A 21,602-nucleotide genomic window follows, 5' to 3' on the forward strand; every position below is an offset into this window, starting at 1 on the left:
TCAACCTAGTTAGAGGACTGAGCTGGGGAAATGAACCGGGAACGCAAGGATTTTAAACAGGAAAGCTTCCCCACAACGGAGGCAGAAATAAGCAAAATATCCCAAGATAGGGGCTGGATTCAGACATTTTCAGCATATGAGAATGCTATGTAGCCCGTAAATATATTTTAACATCATACAGCAACTTGCTTACCACCTAACCTGAGGGGGGAGACAGTATACAAAACTGTATCAAGAAAATGACAACGATGTAACAAAGACTAACACGTTCTCGGTGATTTTCTCTAGATTGTGGGTAGTACGGATTTTATTTACTTGAATTCTCAAAGCTTTATCAACCTCAAAAATAACTTACTTGTAATCAAGTGTGTAGTGCCTCCTTCCCTAGCCCACTGGCCTTTTGCCTCCAGCTGCAAATCGCAGTGGTCGAATGAGAAGACTTGAATGGGCTCGTCCAACAAGAATTTCCCAGCCTTTTTCTTTGCCCACTTTCACAGTCTCCTGACCACCCCTGCTCAGACTTTTCCTTGTTTCAGGCCATCATAGCACCAATGCCCATTGCAAAGAACACATGATTTATTAAAGACAACTTGTCATCAACAGCATTGATTCAAGGAAATAAAACTGATGAAAAGAACAAAAGCAGACTCACATTCTGACCCCCAAGTGAGACCTGCTGAGTTCATTTTGCCCAATCTATAAGCGTCCAAAGTCCTGGGGGAAACTTCCCAGTGGGGAAGCCTCAGGCACTCTGGCTCTCAGGGCACCTCCCCGGAGAGTCTGGGGTGGGGGAATTACCAAGGGCCCTTCCTGTCTCCAGGCAGTATCCCACTGGGGACCACAGCCTCATCTGGACAGGGTCCCTGCTCTTGACCCTCATCCCAAGGTCAAGGAGAGAGCACTGGACCTAAACCTGTCACTGAGGCGAATCAGATGCAGTGATTCAAGTAGTATGGCCCCAGGAGGGAAGGCAGGGGACAGGCAAGAGGGAATGCATCAGGTGTCCTGGGCAGAGTCTACTGGGTCCCAGGCTGGGGCCCAAGCCTCAAGCTGTGAAGGGGTCAAAGTTGGGACTGAACCACCAGCTGACAAGTTCTGGGAAGAGGCTGAGCTAGGCTGGTGGGAAGTGTCTCTGCGCCATCTGGGGTCTAGCAGTCCGGAGACGATACCAGCCCTCTCGACACCAGCCCTCCCGTAGCCCTAACCCTCAGTTCCAGTACAGAGCTCACAGCCCTCCCAGCCAGGACCTGCTGGAAAATCAGGAAGGTCCCAGAGGCAGGGGGAGAGGATGTGGACTCTGACCTTGGAAGGTCAGGAAGACTGTCTCCAACTGCTTTTTACCTTCCTGGCCCCACCCTTCACCTCCAAATCAAGCACTAGCCAGTCTGCAATAAATAACCAGGAGTCTGAATAAATAGTAAAAAATCTCCCAAATACTGTGTGTTGGGAGAGGAAGAGGCAAAAAGGCATGTGCATAACATCCCAGCAGCATCCAAGGTACAACCTGGTACAGGAGCCACTTGGGGACAGCTTCTTCCTGGCCCACAGCCAGGCCTGGGCGGGCAGCACAAAGTCCTGCCTACCAGCTCGGGAAGGCTTTAGGGACAAGAGGGCCACCACTGGCCAGTCTGAGGAGAGGCTGAGGACCCCTGCCACATTGCCCAGCCTTCCAGACCCAAACCACCTGCCTCCTCACTAGAGGAGGAGGGACTTGGTCAAAGTAAGCCCGCTCCTCCCACAGCCCCAAGGCAAGAGAAGAAAGCCGCTCCTGCTTGGGTGCCCCTGCCCCAAATCCCGGGAACAGCCCAAGCAGGTGACCAGGGAAGGGCCAGCAGCTCCTTCACCCTGCTTGCGGGAGACACGCCTTTCCTCGCACCGACAGGATCCAGGGCTGTTAAGCTCAGCTACCCCAGGCCCAGGGAGGCTCCCATTGGTCCCACCTGCCTTTGTATGGGCCTCAGCGCTCTGGGCCAGGATTTGGAGGCCGTGGGAATGACTACTCTTCTGAAGCACTTGGATCCCAACCCCTGGAACAGTACCACTTTCGTGTCCTTTTCCTTCGGGAAACAAAGGCCTTTGGGGGGAATCTCTGGAAGACCCAGCTCTCTCTCTTCTCCTTCCTCCAACCTTGGGCAGAAAGGACGGTAAGGGGCCCAAAGCCTTGTGGGCCATCATTTCTCAGCAGCTTTCAGTTTCCAAGATTTCTGTCGGGAGCAGATTCGGGGCCCTCTAGTGAGGCACTGGGGACTCCCTCCCAGTCTGTGGGACCTGGGGGGCCTAGGGCTGGGGACAGGAACAGGCCAAAGTTGACCCCCAGGGACTTCGCTAAGCCAGACTCCTCATTCTGTCTCTGGGGTTCATGGAATGGGGGGGGGGGAGAGGCTGGGGATAAGGCACCCCAAGAAAGAAGGGCAGAGGGAGAATGGAGAGAGGGGCAGACAGAGCGAGAGAGTCACACACACTCTGTGAAGGGAGGGAGACAGAGAAGAAAAACCTCAAGGGACCAAAGATACCCCCACCCCCCTCACACACACACTGACAGACACACACACAGGAGCAGCAGACACCTGGGGGAGGAAGGGACACAGACACACCCATCCCTGACTACAGACAGAAACACACGCTCAGTGGGAGAGGGCCAGAGGGTGTGACCTGGGCCTGGCAGCTTCTTAGCTCCTTCACAGTGTCACCTTCCCCATGGAGAAGCCTAAGCACCAAGCCCCAGAAGAAGTGGTTTCTGGCTCATTTGCCAAGCACCTCCTGCAACCAGAGCCCAGGAGAGCCGAGCAGGAGAGGAGGAAGGGAGGAGCAGAGCAGAGGCAGGGACGGACCCTTGCCAGCTCCCAGTGCCCCCAGTGTGCCTCAGCCCCAGGAAACCACCTCATGAGCTCCAGCCTTGCTCAGCAGCCTGGGCAAAAGGTCCCCGGGTCAAAGAGCAGGGAGGGAGCCAGGGCTGGGTGGTTAGAAAGGAGCATGGCACAGTGTGCCCCCAGCGGGGAGCGGCCTAGGGTGAGGGAGCCAGATGAGGAGGCCTGGAGTGGGCCAGTCCTGCAGCTTCCCCTCGGGCTGGCTGGGATCCCAGAGGCTCCTGCGTGTCCCAGAAGCCAGGGCATAGGGGTCGGTGTCTTCTCTCCCAAACCTGGGCCTCTTGCCAGCAGGCTACTTTGAGTCTTGGAGTTCCTTGGCCTTCTGAAGGATCTGGCAGACATCTGTGATGGGGTAATCCTAGCAATGGGAAAGGTCAACGATATGCCTCTGAAGTCAGCTCACCCTTCACCACCTCTGCCACACCCACGCCCTTCCCACGGGGCCCCGTCACCATGCTGGGCCCTGGGCCTCAGGGACAGAGACCACAGGCTACCAGACAACATTGGGCATTCTGCCCAAACCACTGCATGGAGCAAACACTACACCCACTGCAGCCCGAGCTGACCCAACCCAACCAGCACCAACCAGTATCACAGCCCCTTCTCCTCAGGAACCAGGACTCCCCCATCTCTCTCCCGCCCTCAAACCCGAGTGCCGTTCATAACGAGCCTGAGAGTGGGCCAGACGTTGCTCACACACTAGTTCAGTGGGTCGCCTCATCAGTCTGAGGAGAAAGCGACTGTGACTAGGCCTGATCAATCCGATTACTGCAAACCCACCCCAGGCCAGGCGTTGAAGAAAGCGAGGCCTGGAGAGGTTGTCACTTGGCTCAGGTCACGTGACTAGCACAGCGGCACAAAGACGTGGACCCTGAGCTGTCTGCTTCTGCACCCACGTTCTTAACCACTATAGTCCCCTCTCCTCCCCCAGGCCCGAGCACTTGCACCCTCAAGCGCTACGATGGCCCAGGCGCCGCTGTGTCCCAGGTACGATGAACTTCCGTAGAGCGCGTGGTCCAGAGACGTCTAGTCATTCACTCAGGGCCACACCACACGCAAGGGGCAGAAGTGGGATGCAAACCCAGATGCAAACCAGATCCGCCTCCGGAGTCTGGACGCTTCTGCCTTGCTCCTGACCCAGCCTGTCCCAGCAGCCGGCGTGGGTGGCTGCTTGGTAAGTACGTGCCTCCCGGCTGAAGACGGGGCTCGCCGCTCCGAACCCCATACCTGCAGGAGCCGCATGTTCACGGTGAAGTCCCCTTCCAGCAACTGCTCCCGGATCAGTCTGAGGAAAACAAGCAGCGAAGGTGCTGGAACCCTGGGCCGCAGAGGGCAGGCCCAGTGGGCCCCTTCCCGCTCCCTCCTCACTCCCCACGAGGGCAGTCCCTGCACGTGCCCCTCTGCTGGCTGTCACACTCACATGAGCATGGCGCAGCAGACCAGGAGGAGGAAGTCGAAGCGGTTGTCGTCGGCGAAGAGGGAATCCCAGATCCGGATGACGTCGGGCAGCAAGAACTCCTGGGACAGCAGCAGTGTCAGCCAGCGGAAGGCGAAGAACTGGGGCTTGATGTTCTGCTCTTGCTGGGGAGACAGAGGCGTGGGGTGGGGTGCTTGGCTGCCACGCAGTGCCACGCAGCCCATCACACCGGCCACACGTGTCCGTGCCAGGCACACGGAGTGGGCAACGGCACTGGGGCGCCTGGAGAGCCCCGGCCGGCCGAAGGGCAGCCACGGCTTGCTACCGGCCGGTGCTTCCAATATTTCAACAGAAGCCAGAAATCCAACCTTTTATATAAGCTCTCCAGATTTACAAACGATGGCTTTAATTCTTTCAAAATACGGTGTGGATTATAACCTTGGATTTAGGGCCAGACAGACCCATTACCAGTCACTTACTGATAAGCCTGGCCTTGTGCTTAGTATGTGCAATAGACCGTTTCACTTACTGACTCCACACCACAGCCTTACGGGGCCGTCATTCCCCGAGATGAGCCCTCTGGTCAGGCCCAGTGAATAGTAACTGAAAAATTGTTACAAAACAGCAAAAACGTATCTGTATCAGTTTAAAAAGACCTGCTTACATGTTTTTTTTTTTCAAATGATTTTTGTTTATAGAGTTTCTCTTCACAAAACTGTTTTCTGAAATAAACAGGGAATGCCACTCCCATAACTTTCTAGAGGATTTTTAATTTTTAAAAATGACGTTCGTCCTTTTTTCCCGGAGGACCACCACCGGGCTAAAGTCATTCAGATACGGTAAATGCCCCGCGCCATGGCTGGCACACGACGGGCACCCTACCAACTTCCTCTTCAGGCCCAGCCTGCTAGGCTCCCACGTCAGCTGCTGCCTCGGTCTTCCGGTCGCGCCACAGCGCTTGGGCAGTGCTCCCCAGCGGCAGCAGCCACTGTCCATCCCCAGACTCCAGCCAGACCTTTCCCCAGGCCTGGGTGCTCAGGAGGCCCGCTGTCTGTGCCCCTGCCCGCCTGCCCGCCGTGGCCCAGGCGTCCTGGTGCCCCTCACCAGTTTCAGGTAGAGTTCCACGTCCTTGGCCTTCAAGGTGCAGTACACCTTTTCCATCTTGTAGGTGATGCCACATTGTGAGTCGTCCAGGCTCTTGATGAAGTTGTCCCGGATCTCAGCCATGAGGTTGGTGAAGCAGAAAAAGGTGTCTGCCTCGGCGTGCTCTGGGCAACAGGGACGGGGGGAGGGCAGCTGCAAGAACACTGATGCTCTCCCAAGTCCCACCCCATCTCTCACGTGTGTGACGGGCCACCCACCCTCCTGGTCAGGCTAGGGCCCTCCTCTATCCTTCACCATGCTCCTCCCCTACGCTAAGGACATCATGTCTTCTCACGTCTTCTGGCAACGCTGTACTTTCGCTCAGCAACTATCACATGCTCTTCTGATGACATTCTTCCGATCGTTACTCATTTAATTCCTTGTCAATTATTCAGCTTCCTGTATATACATCTCATCTCCTCTACCAGAATTTCGGTTATTTTTTTTTAAAGATTTTATTTATTTGTCAGAGAGCGAGCGAGCATAAGCCAGGGGAGTGGCAGGCAGAGGGAGAAGTAGGCTCCTCGCTGAGCAAGAAGCCCGATGCGGGACTTGATCCCAAGGACCCTGGGATCATGACCCGAGCCAAAGGCAGATGCTTAACCGACTGCACCACCCAGGTGCCCCCAGAATTTCAGGTATAAATGCTGAGAGATCAGTAAGCTTCCAACATTCTAGAAAGCCTGAGCTGCAAAGGATCTTAGGAACCATCCAGGTCAACTCCTCACATCTGATGGAAGGGAGATGGAGGCCCAGAGAAGGGAAGTGAGCTGCAGAGCCCAACAAGGCCCATCAGCCCAGCTTCCCTTGGTCCATTTTTCTAGGGAGCCACAGGAGGGATGCGGGCAGCCAAGAGCCCTTTTACCTTTCCACTCGCTGTTGGGGTCGGTGGCAAAGGTATAGTAGAGGGGCCCCACGATCTCATTCATGCCCTGCACGTAAGCGATGCCAGGGTTGAGCTTGGCGTAGATGAACAGGATACGCTCCACCACCTCCCAGTGGGCCTCGCAGCCGTTGGGCAGCACCTCATACTCATTCAGGGAGGACGGCGCAGAGTTCTTCTGTGGGGAGCTCATCTGCGGGAGGACAGAGCCGGTAAGGCGGGTGGCATCACAGATAACGTGTTCTCACCAGAAATGCTTACCCTTCCAGCCTAGACTCAACTTCCAGCTTATGGAGAATACACGGCAAAGCAGAACGTGTCCAATACCGTAAGGAGAAATGGGCAGACAAATCCAGAATGTGGGATATTCCACAAGACAGCTGGACTACCGTCTGATTCACGGTGATAAGAGCTACAACAACACTTACCTCTGAGGTGACGGCGTACTGACTGGGAATGGACATTAAGGAACATTCGAGATGATGGAAATGTTTACTGTCCTGACTGACGTGCCAGTTACAAGATATATATGTAAGAAAAAGTTCATCCAGTTGTATACTTAAGATCTCTGCATTTTACTGCATGTAAGTTATACTTCACTTGTTTATTTATTTATTTAATTTATTTTTAGGTTTTATTTACTTATTTGTCAGAGACAGAGAGAGGCAGAGAGAGCGCACAAGCAGGGGGAGCAGCAGGCAGAGGGAGAAGCAGGATCCCCGCTGAGCAAGGAGCCCGATGTGGGACTCGATCCCAAGGACCCTGGGATCACGACCTGAGCCGAAGACATTTAACCGAATGAGTCACCCATTTTAATTTTTTAAAGACTTTATTTATATATTTGAGAGAGAATGAAAGCAATCACAGAGGGAAAGGAATCACAGAGGCAGAGGGAGAAGCTGACTCGCCGCTGAGCAGGGAGCCCGGTGCAGGGCTCAATCCCAGGACCCTGAGATCATGGCCTGAGCCGAAGGCAGACGCTTAGCTGACTGACCCACCCAGGCGCCCATACTTTACTTTTTAAAAAAACCTTTAAGTAGGGGAGCCTGGTGGCCCGATTGGTTAAGCATCCAACTGCTGGTTTCAGCTCAGGTCATGATGTCAGGGTTGTGGGATCCAGCCCCGGGTTGTGGGATCCAGCCCCGCATCAGGCTCTGCACTAAGCAGGGAGCCTGCTTGAGATTCTCTTCCTCTGCATCTCCCCTGCGTGCACGTGCACTCTCTCTCTCTCAAATAAATCTTAAAGAAAAGAAAAAGCTGGGAGATAAATAGAAGAGGATCCCTGCTAGAGGGGGATCTTTTGCAGCAGAGCAGAGGTCTCCAGCAGGGGTGCCAGCAGAAGCCTCGGGGGGGCTCTGCATTCAGGTGCCTGCCTGGGGTTCCCTGTGTGAGAGAGCTACAGGCTGACGCAGGCAGGGACGGTGTATGGAGCCATCCTGGAAGCACGGGGTCCTGAAGACGAAGTCCCTCTCCCATCATACACATGTGTACATGGGCGCTCACACACACATCACTAACATGTACTGAGAGCTTTCTAAGTGCAAGACAGTGCTCTACAAGCATCCTGCCATTAAATCCTCTGTACAATCTAGAATATCGGCTCAACATCATTTTCAGGATGAGGAAACTGAGGCTCAGAAATGTTAGGTCACTCGGGGTGCCTGGGTGACTCAGTCGGTGAAGCGTCTGACTTCAGCTCTGGTCATGATCTCAGGGTCCTGGGATCGAGCTCTGAGATGGGCTCCCTGCTCAGTGGGGAGTCTGCTTCTCCCTCTGCCCCTCCCCCTGCTCGTGCTCTCTTTCTCTCTCACTCTCTTTCTCTCAAATAAATAAAATCTTAAAAAAAAAAAAAAAAAAAAGGAATGTTAGGTCACCCATCAAAGGCTCACATTACATGGTGGCACTAGGACTCGAACCCAGATTGGCTGACTCTGGAGCCTGAAGATGAGACCTCAGAGAAGTGCTTTCCAGTCTTCCAAAAATCTGCAGAGCCATGACCTCATTTCATCCTCTTGGCAATTCAAAAGCCAGGAGGATGGAAATGATTAGGCCCAGCTTATAGAAGAGGAGACGGAGGCCCAGGAAAGTGAGCTGGTATTACTGACCCAAGGTCAGATGGGTGTTCAACTTGAACTCAACTGTCCAACCACAGGCCTCAAGGTCCAGGGATGAAGCTTCTGGTCAGGTTCTCTGCCACCAAGACCAAATCGAAACCTAAAGTGGGTAAGAGCTTGGCTCTCACACCCCAATTACTATAGTGAAATGAATGAAGTCAGGTCCCCACCTTCCCTGGACCCAGAACATCAGCAGTGAGTAAGAGGGTCGCCCACAAAACCAAACATTCTGCGCCCTCCGACCCACGCAACTCTGTCCTAGTTACAGTGGACGCTGGGATCAGCTGTAACTGCCCTTGTCACCCTGGTAGCAGAAAACGGCTGCTCTCCTAGAGACACAGAGACTTGACCACTCATTCTACTGGGGGGAACAAAAGCTTCTGCAATATCATCTGTCACTAGCTTGTGAGAGCTTACAGAGAAGGGTTGTTCCACTGTTGGAGGACAATGAAACATTCTGAGGAGCACGTTGGGAGTTCCACGTACCAAAGCATAGGTATAAATTAAGGAATAAGGTAATGTGCTTCATCTGGTTACAAGCAGCTTCTCCGAGTTCCAGGAATCTGCTAGAAGAATGGGACTCAAACACTCGGCAGGACTTGGCCAGCACACGTCCTCTCAGTTCTAGCGCCTGGGGCACCTGGCTAGCTCAGTCAGCAGAGCATGCGATTCTTGAGCTCAGGGGTGTAAATCTGGAACACCCGTGTTGGGTGTAGAGATTACTTAAAAAAATAAAATCTTTAAAAAAAAAAATTCTAGCTCCTAAGTCTCTCAGCTCCACACCCCCATTCTACCCTGGCCCTTACCCACCTTTGCCTGGACGATATAGCCGCCTCCTGACCTCTGCTGTTACCCCCCCCCCCCCCGCCGCCGATCAATACCCCCCAGGGCCCACACCAATCCTTTACAAAGGTGGACCCGAATCATGTCACTGGCCTGCCTAAAATGCTGCAAGGCTCCCCAGCCCTCGGGACAAAGGCCCCAGGCAGCCTCACCCCCACTGATCTTGCCAGCAGCCTCCAGCAGCCCTGCCTCTAGCCAGGCTGGACCCCACTATTCCCTGAACGCACCACACTCTCTCCTGCCTGAAGCCTCCAGGTATGCCCTCCTCTCCACCTGGAATGAGCTTTCCTCGTAGTTCTTGGATGCTGGGCTTAAATGTCACTTCCTCAGGAAGTCTTCCTGGACGCCCAGGCCCAATCAGCTCCCCACCGCCATCACTGCTCCCACCACACTTTCCCATCAACGTGTAATTACTTTTTCAAGTAATTCACCGCACAGCACGGCCCTCCCCCAGTACCCCTTACACCCAGCTTTTGATACCTGACTTGCAGAAAGAACCCCAGAGGCGGACCTGGCAGGACCACATTACCCAAAGTCCCTCTGGGTAACTGTCAGGGCAGATGGTCATAGGCCCAATGGCCAGTGGCCAGGGCTCCAAGGGAAGCACGGAGGAAACGGCTGTCCTAGGACATCCCTGCGGCCCCCAGGTTGGCTCTCACATTTGTGACTCCACTCCGGTTCCGGGCCACTGTCTGGGATTTCAGTGTTGTCTGTTCCACCCGCTTTCGAAGGGTCTCGAACTCATTCTGGGGGTCGAGGATAAGGAGGCAGGGGTACTCGGTGGCTCTCTGGAAGAAAGATATGTCTGGGCACAACCTCCTGTCAAGAGGGAACAGGACAGAGTTCTGTTACTCAGGGTGGAAGCCTGGGGCATTCCATCAGCACCCTACTGCAGGGCGCTCCAGTATCCCAAAAGGCATCTTCTGGGTTTTTTAAAAAATAACATTTTATGTTTAAAAGTTTAGTTTTTAAAGAGCAATACACTTATTATACATGCATATATACACACACGTACACACGCAAAAATATACCCATATTCTTATGTGTTATTTGCAAAGAGATACACATACAAATTTTTTAGGTGTCCTTATGGTCTTATAATCCAACTCTTCTCTTAAACCACAAACATCTCTCCACGTCAAAAACATTTATCTAGGGACGCCTGGGTGGCTCAGTCGGTCAAGTGTCTGCCTTCAGCTCAGGTCGTGATTCCAGGATTCTGGGATCGAGTCCCGCATCGGGTTCCTTGCTAATCGGGGAGCCGGCATCTTACTCGGCCTGCTGCTCCCCCTGCTTGTGCACGCGTGCGTGCACCTGTGACAAATAAGTAAAATCTTTAAAAGATTATCTAATGTGCACAGGGTATTAAGTGTAGCGTGGCTCGAAATGGCCACATTGCACATTGTATAACAGGACAGCATATACAGCTGACATAGGAAGATGTCCAAGACAGGGGGAGAGGAAAAATCAAGGTGGGAGACAGTTTCTAGAATGTGATCGAGCTGGTATTGTTGTTTCCGGGCTGACTAAGGTATAACAGACACACAGCGCCGTGTGAGTTTAAGGCAGCAAGTTTTTCTCGTGAACGTACAGCAGCAGAGGCACATTTTCCAGACGTCTTACACAAAGCACATTGCAAACGCGCCCTCCAGAAACGCTAGGGACGTGCTACAGTCGCTACCAGTGTGAGACGCGAAACCGTTTCTCTAGAACCGGGTTTAAGACGTGGTTCTTGACTCCCAGCTGTTAATGCACCTTGTGGACAGAGGCTGGCCCAACACCAGCTTGAGAACACAGGAGACGAGCCCCCTTTTGCACCCTGGCTGAGCCGCGCTGGGCTGGGCGTCCACCTGGGGCCTTCTGAAGATGGGCCTGGGCAACATGAGCACAGACAGAGGAGTGGCCCCCCAGGGTGGTGAGCTGGCCCCCCAGCTGGAGACACAGCTCACACCCGCTGCAGGAGGAACTGAAACCAGGCGAACAGATTCCAGAACTCCAGCTCTAACCACTCAGCCCCGCTGCAGACAACCTCCGTTCCGGCTCCTCACGCAGCCCTGCGGGAAATCCCGCCCGCTGCCAGACCCGCCAACCCCACGGGACAGCCCAGGAGTGTTTCCACATTTCTCTGCCAAATGGAAAAGCACACCCACGTACGCACTATAGCTCACAATTTTTCAAAAAACACACATTTGACCCTGTCCCTCCTATGCTCAAAACCTTTGCACGAATGCCCCATGTCCTCGGGATCAAGTCCAAGGTCCGACCCCTGCCTCCCTCTGGCGTGGCTTCGAGCACGCTGGCGCTCACGCAGTTCCTCGAACGTGCTTCCGCGGCCTTTCCAGGGCCTTCCCACAGGCAGCTCCCCCCAGCCACGACCCTTCCCTCCGTCTTCCCCCAAGGCCTCCCACTCCCGAGACCTCAGCCAAGGCTTCCCCCAAACTCTTTAAGCACCCTGAACTCTCCCCTCAGAGCATTTACCACAGACGCTAATTACTCAGAAGATCTGTCTTGCTGAATGACTGTCTTCCCGTCCTCCCCACCAGGTTCTAGGCTCCTAAGAGGGACCATGTCTGTCGACGCCATGCTCAACCCGGAGCCTGGCACAGAGCCTGCTGTGCAGTAGGGCCGCAATGCCTGCCGCCGGAGCGGTCAGATCAACCCATACCCGCCTGGGGCACCAACGCCACCGGGGCAGGGAGAAAGGAGCGTCAGGCACTCGCCCCGCTTGCAGCCCCATTCACAGGCCCATACTGCTGGCCCGTGGGCCTGGACCCACCTGCTGGATGACCCACCAGTTCCTCAAACACCTGTGGGCGCGGGCTGGAAAGTACGGGACTGGAAACTCCCCAACAGTCCTACGGGCCAGCTCCTGAGCCCCAGGGCCCCACTTACCGGACGTCTTTGTCGATCTGCAGCAGCACCTCATTGTCCTTGAAGTAAGTGTTCCACCGGCTGTCGGGGTTGGGGTTCAGCGGCTGTGGGGAGAGGATCAGCTGCTCTGTGCTACGTCAGACTAGGACGTCAGTGGGCAGACTCCAGCCTGGGGGCCTGAGCAGAGGCCCCAAACCAACAATCCCACCAGAGGCCCCGCCGAGGCTCTGAGACCGCCTGTGAGCTACGCGGGGAGCCTCCCACATCACGTTCAAACTGCAAGTGCGGTCCTGCAGTGTGCTCCGAGGGCATCCCTGCTGGCCAGGGAGCGCCCTGTCTGCGGCTGCCGCTCTCGAATGCTGCCTATACCAGGCGCTCGCTGAATGCTTGCTGGATGAATGAATCGCCCATCCTAATCCTCGGAGCGTGGGCCTCCGTCCATCCATCCCCACTTCCTGCACGAGGGGAGGGGCTTGGTATTTGAGGAGAGAACGAGGCTTCCTCCAGGCCACAGGAAGATAGTCTATTCTCACTCCTGCCCTGCTCTGACTTTCTTCAACTATAAAATTAAAACCTTTCCCAGGACAAAGAGGTGAGGAGGAAAGGAGACAGAGCCCACACAGAGGACCGGGCTCAGTGCTATGCACACACTCGGGAGCCCAAGCTATGACTTACATTTCTGACTGGGGCCAGGGCCTGGGAAGCAGAAGGGAGAGACAACAGCCTTCACAGGCCAAGCGGCCCGACACAGAAAGGAGGTACTGGACGGGCCCAGGGGACCCAGATTGGCTACACCTGTCCTCTGGGGTGGGGGGAACCTGCCAGCTCCAAAGCCTGTACCCCTCCCTATTCTGTAGCCTCACTCCCTCCTGCCACCCGTACTCACATGGTCCTCAAAGGTCACATCCTCCCTGGACACACCCATGTTGGCCTTGGCAATGCCAGGCTGGATGATCATTTCCCTCAGGAACTGGGAATATAGCTCCCTGGGGAGAGAAGAGGACAGACACATGACCCCAAAGGTCCCGTCCAGGGAGCCCAGACCAGAGAAGCAGCAACAGGAGGCAAGGCCTGTTGTCTGATACAAAGGCCCTCCCGTCATCCCCCTTCCTCATGGTCTCACCTCTGCTTGGCCAGGATGGAGGTCCATGAGGCTCTTTCCAAGGGGAGGTAGTTCAAGAGAATCTGCACAGAGGGAGGGGACAAAGCTCTGGCGACTCTCCAGCTCAACCCCAGACAGTAGATGGAGGCTGACCGGCCTCCAGGAAAACGTCTAATAAAGCCCAGAGAAAACCAGATGGGCTGAAACCCACGAGTGGAGGTGTGGGCTGGGGATAGCCTCCCCTTTGCTCTCCACTGCCTCCTACCTCCTTTACCCCAAACACCAGCCCTTTCTGCTGCTTTCTTCACACAGACTCTTCCAAATAATAATAAAACCTGGTGCTCCAAGCGGCTGGAAACCCAGACACTGGGCTTTGGCCCCCACCTCAGCTAAGAGCCGTGGGCAGAGCATGGCCTTTTTCTGGTCCCATGAAGCATCACTTCCGCTACACTGTATGGGCCAGGAAGGAGAGGGCTTCACTGGCACTACAAAGCGTTCCATCCCCAAGGGGATCCTGGAGGGACACCAAGAAGAACAGAAAACCCACAACTTCCCAGAAGAGTTTCCTCGAACAAGCAAGGAAAGGCGTAGAACAAGAAGGGGCCGGGGTGGCGGCAGCCCATGCAGGAACCCAGGGACTCTCGGCAGAGCAGACGCCCCAGGCCAGGCACACCCACCTTCCAGCAGAGGCACCGCAGTCCGCCCTCACAGGGGATGCCTGTGGACACAGCAGGCAAGAGTCACGCCCCAAGCCAGAGCCCCCGGACCCCCCAGCCCTCCACCTCAGAGCCAGTTGGCAGGGAATGGAGTGGGCAAGAAGTACTTCTTCAAGGATCATCTTCTGTCAGAAAGATGACTGGACTGGATCCTAATCCTGTGTATTTCTCCCCATGATCCTTGCCCCCAGCCCAGAGCTCCCTCTGTGTGGAATGTTCTTTTGAGGATAACACCTTCTTATTCTTGGTCATTCTTCCTCAGAGCAGCGTTTACCCACCATCATCTCTTCCCAATGAAAGTCAGATCTCTTGTTACAAACGATGACGGATCCGTGGCTTCTCCTTCATAGCGTCCATCACAGTCGGGATTGTATAACATAGTTGGTGTATTTATTTAACATCTGTAACCCCGACCACCGGGTAAGCCCCAGAAAGAGAAGAACCAAATGCGTCTTACAGTCCCCGTCTCTACCATGGGGCCCAGCACACAGAAGGCATACCACAAATATTTGTGGAACATAAATTAAGCTATCAGTGGTAAGTGCTTTGTGCCTGATGGACACTATTTCACTTAATCCTCATTAAAACCCTAGTAAATAGGGAAGATTAACATAGTTGTCTGTAAAGACAGAGCAATCAAGGACTCAAACACAGGTCTGTCTTAACTCTACAGCCCAAACTCAACCACTCCTGCAGAATGGCTCCCCCGAGGCCTGGTAGATTCTTGAGCTCAGTACACATCCCGTGACCCCTCAAGGCCTTCAGGGTCTGAATATCACTCCTGAACAAAACAAACCCCTCCTGCAATACAGTCAGGAAGCTCGCTACAGCAGCCGTTGCTCCAGGACCCCTAATACCATGAACAGGAGCTAATGCTCCCACCTCAGAATCTGCCCGGGCAGGAGAAGAGCAACTCAAGAATTCCTTGCTGACAAAGTCACAAGGGCCGAGCAGTAACAAGAACCACACAGAACACCCAGGATATTTTAAAAGATAAGCAAAAATCTCCATGCTGGAAGGTTCACCATGCTGGGGAGGGCAAAGTCAAACATTGCTGAAGTCCAGCTCCTAGAGTCAGGGTCTCAAGGCCTTAACCAAAGTTCACTATCGTCGGAGTCAGCTTTGATCCCCAAGCCTAGGGCAGAACCAGGAACCGCTCTGCAGCTTACCAAGTTCCACAACACAGGAAGTGGGCTGAGGAGTGAGGAAGACACTGCGCGGCTCCAGGCTCATGTCTCCTCCCGCTCCAGCCTCTCAGCCTGCCGCGTTCAGCCTTCTCCAGTTACTCTCCGCCAGCAGCAAGCACCACTTAAACGCCAGGAAACATCCTAAGGCCCACAGGCCTGCCCTTGGTGGTCAGGGCCGTCAGGGTTGTTCAGAGTCACAAGATCTGGAGAAGTCCCCAAGGGGCGGCCTGACCCCAGGACTGACCAGATGTTGGGGCCTTGGGTACCTTTCCCTCCATTCTAAACACAATGCTGCTCTAGGGAGACCCTGAACCCAGAGAGCTGCCGCTTACCACTAAAACTGAGTTCCCGAAGCTTTTCCAAGGCGATGGTGGGCTCCTTCAGGACATCATGGAAATCTGCAATCCTAGAAGGCGGGATGGGGAGGCAAGTGAGGCACACCCAAACCCCACGGTGACAGACTTAGCGATCACTCCTGAAGCCCAAAGCTCTCCTATCACCAGTCTTCACCCTGCTCCTCCCGTCCCTTCAGGACAGAAAGGCAGCAAAGCTGTCAAGGTCCTGGCCAAAGGCATCCTTGGGGAATGACAGAACTACAGATCACTTCTTCCTCCAAACCCAGAAACAGAGAGATATTCTTGTCTAGAGGTTCTCAAATGAACATCATGAAATTAGACACATTTCTAATATTTAGTGAGCAAGCATTTATTGGGCACTTCCTGCTGGCCAGGCCCAGCCCACAGGGCCACTATCTGAACTCAAGGAACCCTAGGAACCAGGAGTAACATGATCCCTAGACAAGGGGCCTGTGTCATCTGCACGCAGCTCTCCAGGCTCAAAAATATAACCATTAGAAGACCTCTGGGCTAGCCTGCAGGCAAAGACCAAAGGGTTAAAGAACAAGTCCTGGACGAAAATTGAAGAGTGAGCAAAATTTGCTGCGGGATTTGGCCTGGGGGAGGGAAGACTGGAGAATCCAGGTTCTCCAGCATGCCTTGTAAAAAACGTGCCAGGGGGACAGGGAGCATTTGGAGGGGAGGGTACTGGGGCAGAGGATTAACAGGGGAGACAAAAACGGGGGGGGGATAGGGAGCGGAGAACGGGGGGCATCCAGGCCTTGGATGAGGAAGACACGAGGGGAAGAGGGAAACCCGGGGTCCAGGATGAGGGAGAGAGATGGGGTGACACCAGGGAGCAAAAGAGGTGCGTCCGCTCCGTGCCCTCTTAGCCCCAGAGGCAATGAGGTTGGAAAGTGGGCGCCCGAGACCCTCTACCGGGAGGGGGTCCCCGATTCCTGGCCGCACCCGCGCCCCCCTCTGCAAGGAGGCAGCTTGGCCGAGAGTGGTGTGGCTGGGTCGGCCCCCATGGCCCTTACCTGCTCTTGTGCAGACTCGACATGGTGTTGACTTCCGGATCCCCCCGCTGCCTCCGCCGCCTCCACCGCCGCCGCCGCCCCCTAGGGACGCGGGGCGCTCTGCAAAGGCCTCCGACCGGAAACGCAGCCCCCGGCGCGCGCGTTCCGTCTCGCCCCGCCCCTCTGCCCGGCTCCGCCCCGCTCACGTGCCGCCCATCCCCCCACTGCCGCGTTCGGCCCCGAGATTGCCGGGAGCGGGGTCCCGCCGCCCAAGTTAGGGACGCGCCGGTGACCGCGCAGGCTGTGTGCCCGAGGCCTGTTCTTTGCGCTTCCCTGGGCCTCAGTTTCCATCTATGCAGTATACTTGTCACCCTGCCCTCTTCCTTACCCGGTCCTCGCCGGCGGTACACTGTGGCGTCATTGTTTCGGGAATGTGGACCTTCCCTGCTAAACTACACAGGCCTCCAGGCTGCTCTTTTTACTGCTGAGTCCTCGACGCCTGTGACAGCAGCGCCCGCACCGAGCAGACGGTTCAGTAACTGTCGGATGGAAGAGCAGGACTACAGTTCAGTGGCTTGGCTTTTGGAGTTGATGAACGTGAAATGTACCGTATCAGCACAATAGAAAAAGAAAGCCAAGATTTCAGGATCCTTCCCGAGAAAAGACCCAACTGGCAGCCTCACAATGATTTTCTCTACACAGAGGTGCGCATATATGTATAATTGTCCTTATTCTTTTAATTTGTCCACTGATGGGCGAAAACGTTGTCACTGGACCGGGAAACCTCAAACCCACCCTCAAGCTCTCAGGACTTCTCCGCTCCATGAAGCCCGCACACAGATACCTATCTGTTCCTTTATTCGCCAGTCCCACGATTGCTGCTCCCACTTGTGTGCTAGGTACCGAGCTAAATGTTTCTGTAGGCTGCAAAGATTACGTTCTTGTATGAAATACAAGACCTAAATGAATACTGTCATAATTGCACAACAGGAAAGGACTATTTTTCCGGATAAAAAGAATAGCAGTTGGTTAGGAAGACAAGGAAAAACACAATGGTCTGTTAAGAAAATGGCAGACTGTGGGCTATCATTTAGAAAAAAATAAAGTCCTATTTCTACCTCACATCTGACAGAAAAATAAATTCTAGATGAATTTTCAAGGGAAAATCTATGGGATTAGAAGAAATACACAGAAAAATGTTTATAATTTTAGGGAAGGGAGACACAAGACCCAGAAGCCATGAAAGATAAGACAAATAGCTACCAGAAATTTAAAACCTCTATGCGGCAAAGTAAAAGACAAACATCAATAGGGGGAAACGTATGCGCCCTTTGTAATAAAATGTGAATCTTCCTAACATATACGGAGTTCGTTTTTTAAAGATTTTATTTATTTATTTGATAGATCGAGAGAGCACAAGCAGGGGGAGCAGCAGGCAGAGGAGAAGCAGGCTCCTGACTGAGCAAGGAGCCCGATGTGGGACTGGATCCCACGACCTTGGGATCATGCCCTGAGCCCAAGGCAGACACTCAATGGACTGAGCCACCCAGGAATCCCAGAGTATTGGAATTTTAAATAGTGGGGTCTGGCAAGCTGCTCTGAGGTGACATGTAAAGAAACATCTGAAGGAGGTAAGAGAGCCAAGCTTATAAGTAGGCACTTCAAAGAAGAAATAACAATGTTTCACCAAAGCCTGAAATGACATTAAATTGGGCTTACGCTGAGATGAGTATGAATTGAATAACCGTCTTCTGCCTCTTGGATGGGTAAAAGGAATCAGCATTTACTGGGGCGCCTGGGTGGCACAGCGGTTAAGCGTCTGCTTTGGCTCAGGGCGTGATCCCAGCGTTCTGGGTTCGAGCCCCACATCAGGCTCCTCCGCTATGAGCCTGCTTCTTCCTCTCCCGCTCCCCCTGCTTGTGTTCCCTCTCTCGCTGGTTGTCTCTATCTGTGTCAAATAAATAAAATCTTAAAAAAAAAAAAAAAGGAATCAGCATTTACTGCACATACCATCACTGGGCTATGGAAGAACAGACCTCTCTCCAACGAGTTTATTTATTTTTTCTAAGATTTTATTTATTCGACAGAGATAGAGACAGCCAGCGAGAGAGGGAACACAAGCAGGGGGAGCAGGAGAGGAAGAAGCAGGCTCATAGCGGAGGAGCCTGATGTGGGGCTCGATCCCGCAACGCCGGGATCACGCCCTGAGCCGAAGGCAGACGCTTAACCGCTGTGCCACCCACGCGCCCCTCAAACGAGTTTAAAGTGAATTAAACCAATACAGCTTTTTCCCAGAGCAATTTAACAAGTACTAATACGATTTTTTAAATTTGTATTTAACTTTCTATATTGAAATACTATAGGTTTGCAGGAAGCTCCAAAGATAGTACAGAACGATCCTTTGTACTCCTCACCCAGTTTCCCCACTGGTTTCATTTTTATACAATTTTACCAGCTTCGAGATATATTTGATGTGCCCTAAGCTGCCCATATTTAAAGTGTACACTTACATAAGTTTAGAGAGATATATATAGGTATATATATACACACACACAACTGTGAAACCGGCACCACTATTAAAATAATAAGCATATCCTTCGCCCTCAAAAGATTCCTCCTGCCCTTCCCATCTTCTGCCTTCTTCCTCTTTTTGTAAGCCCTCACCTCCCCCTCCCCCCCCTCCAGGCAACCGCTCCTCTGCTTTCTGTCACTATAGATTAGTTTGCATTTTCTAGAATTGTATATAAAAGGGAACATATGCTGTGTGCTCCTTTTTATCTGGCTTCTGTCACTCAGCATAATTATTTTGAGATTTTGCATGCTGTGGCATGTATCAGCACTTCACTACTTTTAATTTTGTTTGTTTATTTTCAAAAGACTTTATTTTTAAATAATCTCTACACCCAACGTGGGGCTTGAACTCACAACCCCGAGATCAAGAGCCTCATATTCTACCAACTGAGCCAGCCTGGCGCCCCCACTTCATTTCTTTTTATTGCTGTGTAGATTCCATTATATGAATACACCATTGTTTATCCATTCACCTGTTGGTGAGCATTTGGGTCGTTTCCATTTGTTGCTATTAATCTAAAGCTGCTATGAACATCCACGCACAGGTCTTTATATGGACATATGCTTTCTTTTTTTCTTGGACTGGAAAGGCTGGATGAATTTTAAATTTTTAAGAAACTGCCAAACAGGGGCGCCTGGGTGGCTCAGCTGGTTGAACGGCTTCCTTCGCTCAGGTCAGGATCCCAGGGTCCTGGAATCGAGCCCCACATCGGGCTCCCTGCTCAGCGGGGAGCCTGCTTCTCCTTCTCCCTCTGCTGCTCCCCCTGCTTGTGCTCTCTCTCTCTCTCTCTCTCTTTCTCTCTGTCAAATAAATAAATAAAAATCTTAAAAAAAAAAAAAAAAGGACGTGCCAAACCATTTTCCAATATGGCTGTATCGTTTTTCACCCACACCAGCAGCGTGTGAGAGCCCCATTGTACCACATCCTCACCAACACTTAACATGGTTGGTCTTTTTATTTTATTTATTTTTATTTATTTTTTAAAGATTTTCTTTATTTGACAGAGAGCAAGAGAGTACAAGCAGGGGGAGCAGCAGAGGGAGAGGGAGAAACAGGCTCTCCTCTGAGATCATGACCTGAGCAGAAGGCAGACGCTTAACTGACTGAGCCACCCAGGCGTCCCTGGTTGGTCTTTTTAATTTTGACGTTCTAGTAGGTGAGTATTGGTATCTTATTATAGCTCTAATGTGCATTTCCTTAAGACTAATGATGTTGAGTATCCTGTCATGTGTTTGCCATTCATGTATGTTCTTCGGAAAAATTATCTGTTCAAATCTATTGCCCATTTTTTGTTGAATTGCCTGCTTTCTTACTGAAATTGAGGGTTTTTTTAAAAGAGTTTTGTTTGTGTGTGAGAGAGAGAGCACAAGCAAGGGGGAGAGGGAGAGGGAGATGGAGAAGCAGGCTCCCCTCAGAGCAGGGAGCCTGATGCAGGGCTCGACCCCAGGACCCTGGGATCCTGACCTGAGCCGAAGGCAGAAGCTTCAGCCACTGAGCCACCCAGGCGCCCCCTGAAATTGAGTTTTGAGAATTCTTTAGATTTCCTAGATACAAGTCTATTTGATTTTGATTTTTAATTGTGATAACATAAACAAAGTATAGAATTGACATCTTAACCATTTTTAAGTGTACAGTCAGTAGTGTTAAGTGTATTCACAAGGTTGTGCCAATAAGCTCAGAAACTCTTCATCTTGTAAAACTGAAACTGTGCTCACTAAACAACTCATTCTCTCCTTCTTCCCCGCCCCCCTGCCCTTGGTGATCCCCATTCAACTCTCTGTCTCTATGAATTTGACCACTCTAGGTACACGTAAGTGGAATCATGTAGTATTCTTTTAGTGACTGCCTTATTTCACTTAGCATGATGTCTTCAAGGTTCATCCACACTACAGCATGAGTTAGAATTTCCTTCCTTTCTAAGGCTGAATAATACTCCCCATGTGTATGTATACGTTGTAGATATTATATACTACAATTGTTTATCCATCCCTCTGTCCCAACATGGGTTGCTTCCACTTTTGGGCTGCTGTGAATAATGCTACTATGAACGCGGGTATACAAATATCTCTTCAAGACTCAGTTTTCTGGGGCACCTGGGTGGTTCAGCCAGTTGAGCGTCTGACTCTTGATCTCAGCTCAAGTCTTGATCTCAGGATCATGAGGGCAAGCCCCACGCTGGGCTCCATGCTGGGCATGAAGCCTACTTAAAAAAAAAGAGAGAGAGAGAGAGACTATTTTCAGTGCTTTGGAGTATATACCTAGAGGTTGAGTTGCTGGGCCATATATAGAATTAACATTCTATTTTTATTAATTAATTAATTATTATTAAAGATTTTGGGATTTTTTATTTATTTTTTAAAATATTTTATTTATTCATTTGACAGAGATAGAGACAGCCAGCAAGAGCGGGAATACAAGCAGGGGGAGTGGGAGAGGAAGAAGCAGGCTTCCAGCGGAGGAGCCCGATGTGGGGCTCGATCCCAGAACGCCGGGATCATGCCCTGAGCCTAAGGCAGATGCTTAACGACTGAGC

At 52.4% G+C, this 21,602-nt stretch overlaps 1 protein-coding gene and 1 long non-coding RNA gene across 4 annotated transcripts; one reads left to right on the forward strand and one right to left on the reverse strand.

The window, feature by feature from the left end:
- Window positions 1-558: 558 nt before the first annotated feature.
- TBC1D13 (TBC1 domain family member 13) lies at window positions 559-16,658 on the reverse strand. Of its 3 annotated transcripts, none has more exons than XM_045771296.2 (12): window positions 16,519-16,658; window positions 15,476-15,549; window positions 13,918-13,958; window positions 13,262-13,323; window positions 13,025-13,124; window positions 12,160-12,242; window positions 9,927-10,086; window positions 6,293-6,503; window positions 5,389-5,552; window positions 4,288-4,448; window positions 4,095-4,152; window positions 559-3,225 (listed from the first exon to the last, which is right to left on the reverse strand). In XM_045771296.2, exons 1-12 carry the CDS (start codon window positions 16,539-16,541, stop codon window positions 3,160-3,162), a joined length of 1,203 nt encoding a protein of 400 aa, XP_045627252.1. In that variant the 5' UTR covers window positions 16,542-16,658; the 3' UTR covers window positions 559-3,159. The 3 variants fall into 3 exon arrangements, with proteins under 3 accessions (XP_045627252.1, XP_045627254.1, XP_045627253.1); XM_045771298.2 differs by lacking the exon at window positions 16,519-16,658 and adding an exon at window positions 15,126-15,264; XM_045771297.2 differs by lacking the exon at window positions 16,519-16,658 and adding an exon at window positions 15,126-15,304.
- Window positions 16,659-16,711: 53 nt separating this feature from the next.
- On the forward strand, window positions 16,712-21,340 carry LOC148108548 (uncharacterized). Its single transcript, XR_015727298.1, has 3 exons — window positions 16,712-17,201; window positions 17,902-18,128; window positions 20,074-21,340. It is a non-coding gene; the product is annotated as an uncharacterized LOC148108548 (long non-coding RNA).
- The last annotated feature ends 262 nt before the right edge of the window (window positions 21,341-21,602 follow it).

This window comes from Ursus americanus, chromosome 18, assembly GCF_024610735.1.
Source record: "Ursus americanus isolate L20-20 chromosome 18, mUrsAme1.1.p, whole genome shotgun sequence".
NCBI lineage: Eukaryota > Metazoa > Chordata > Mammalia > Carnivora > Ursidae > Ursus > Ursus americanus.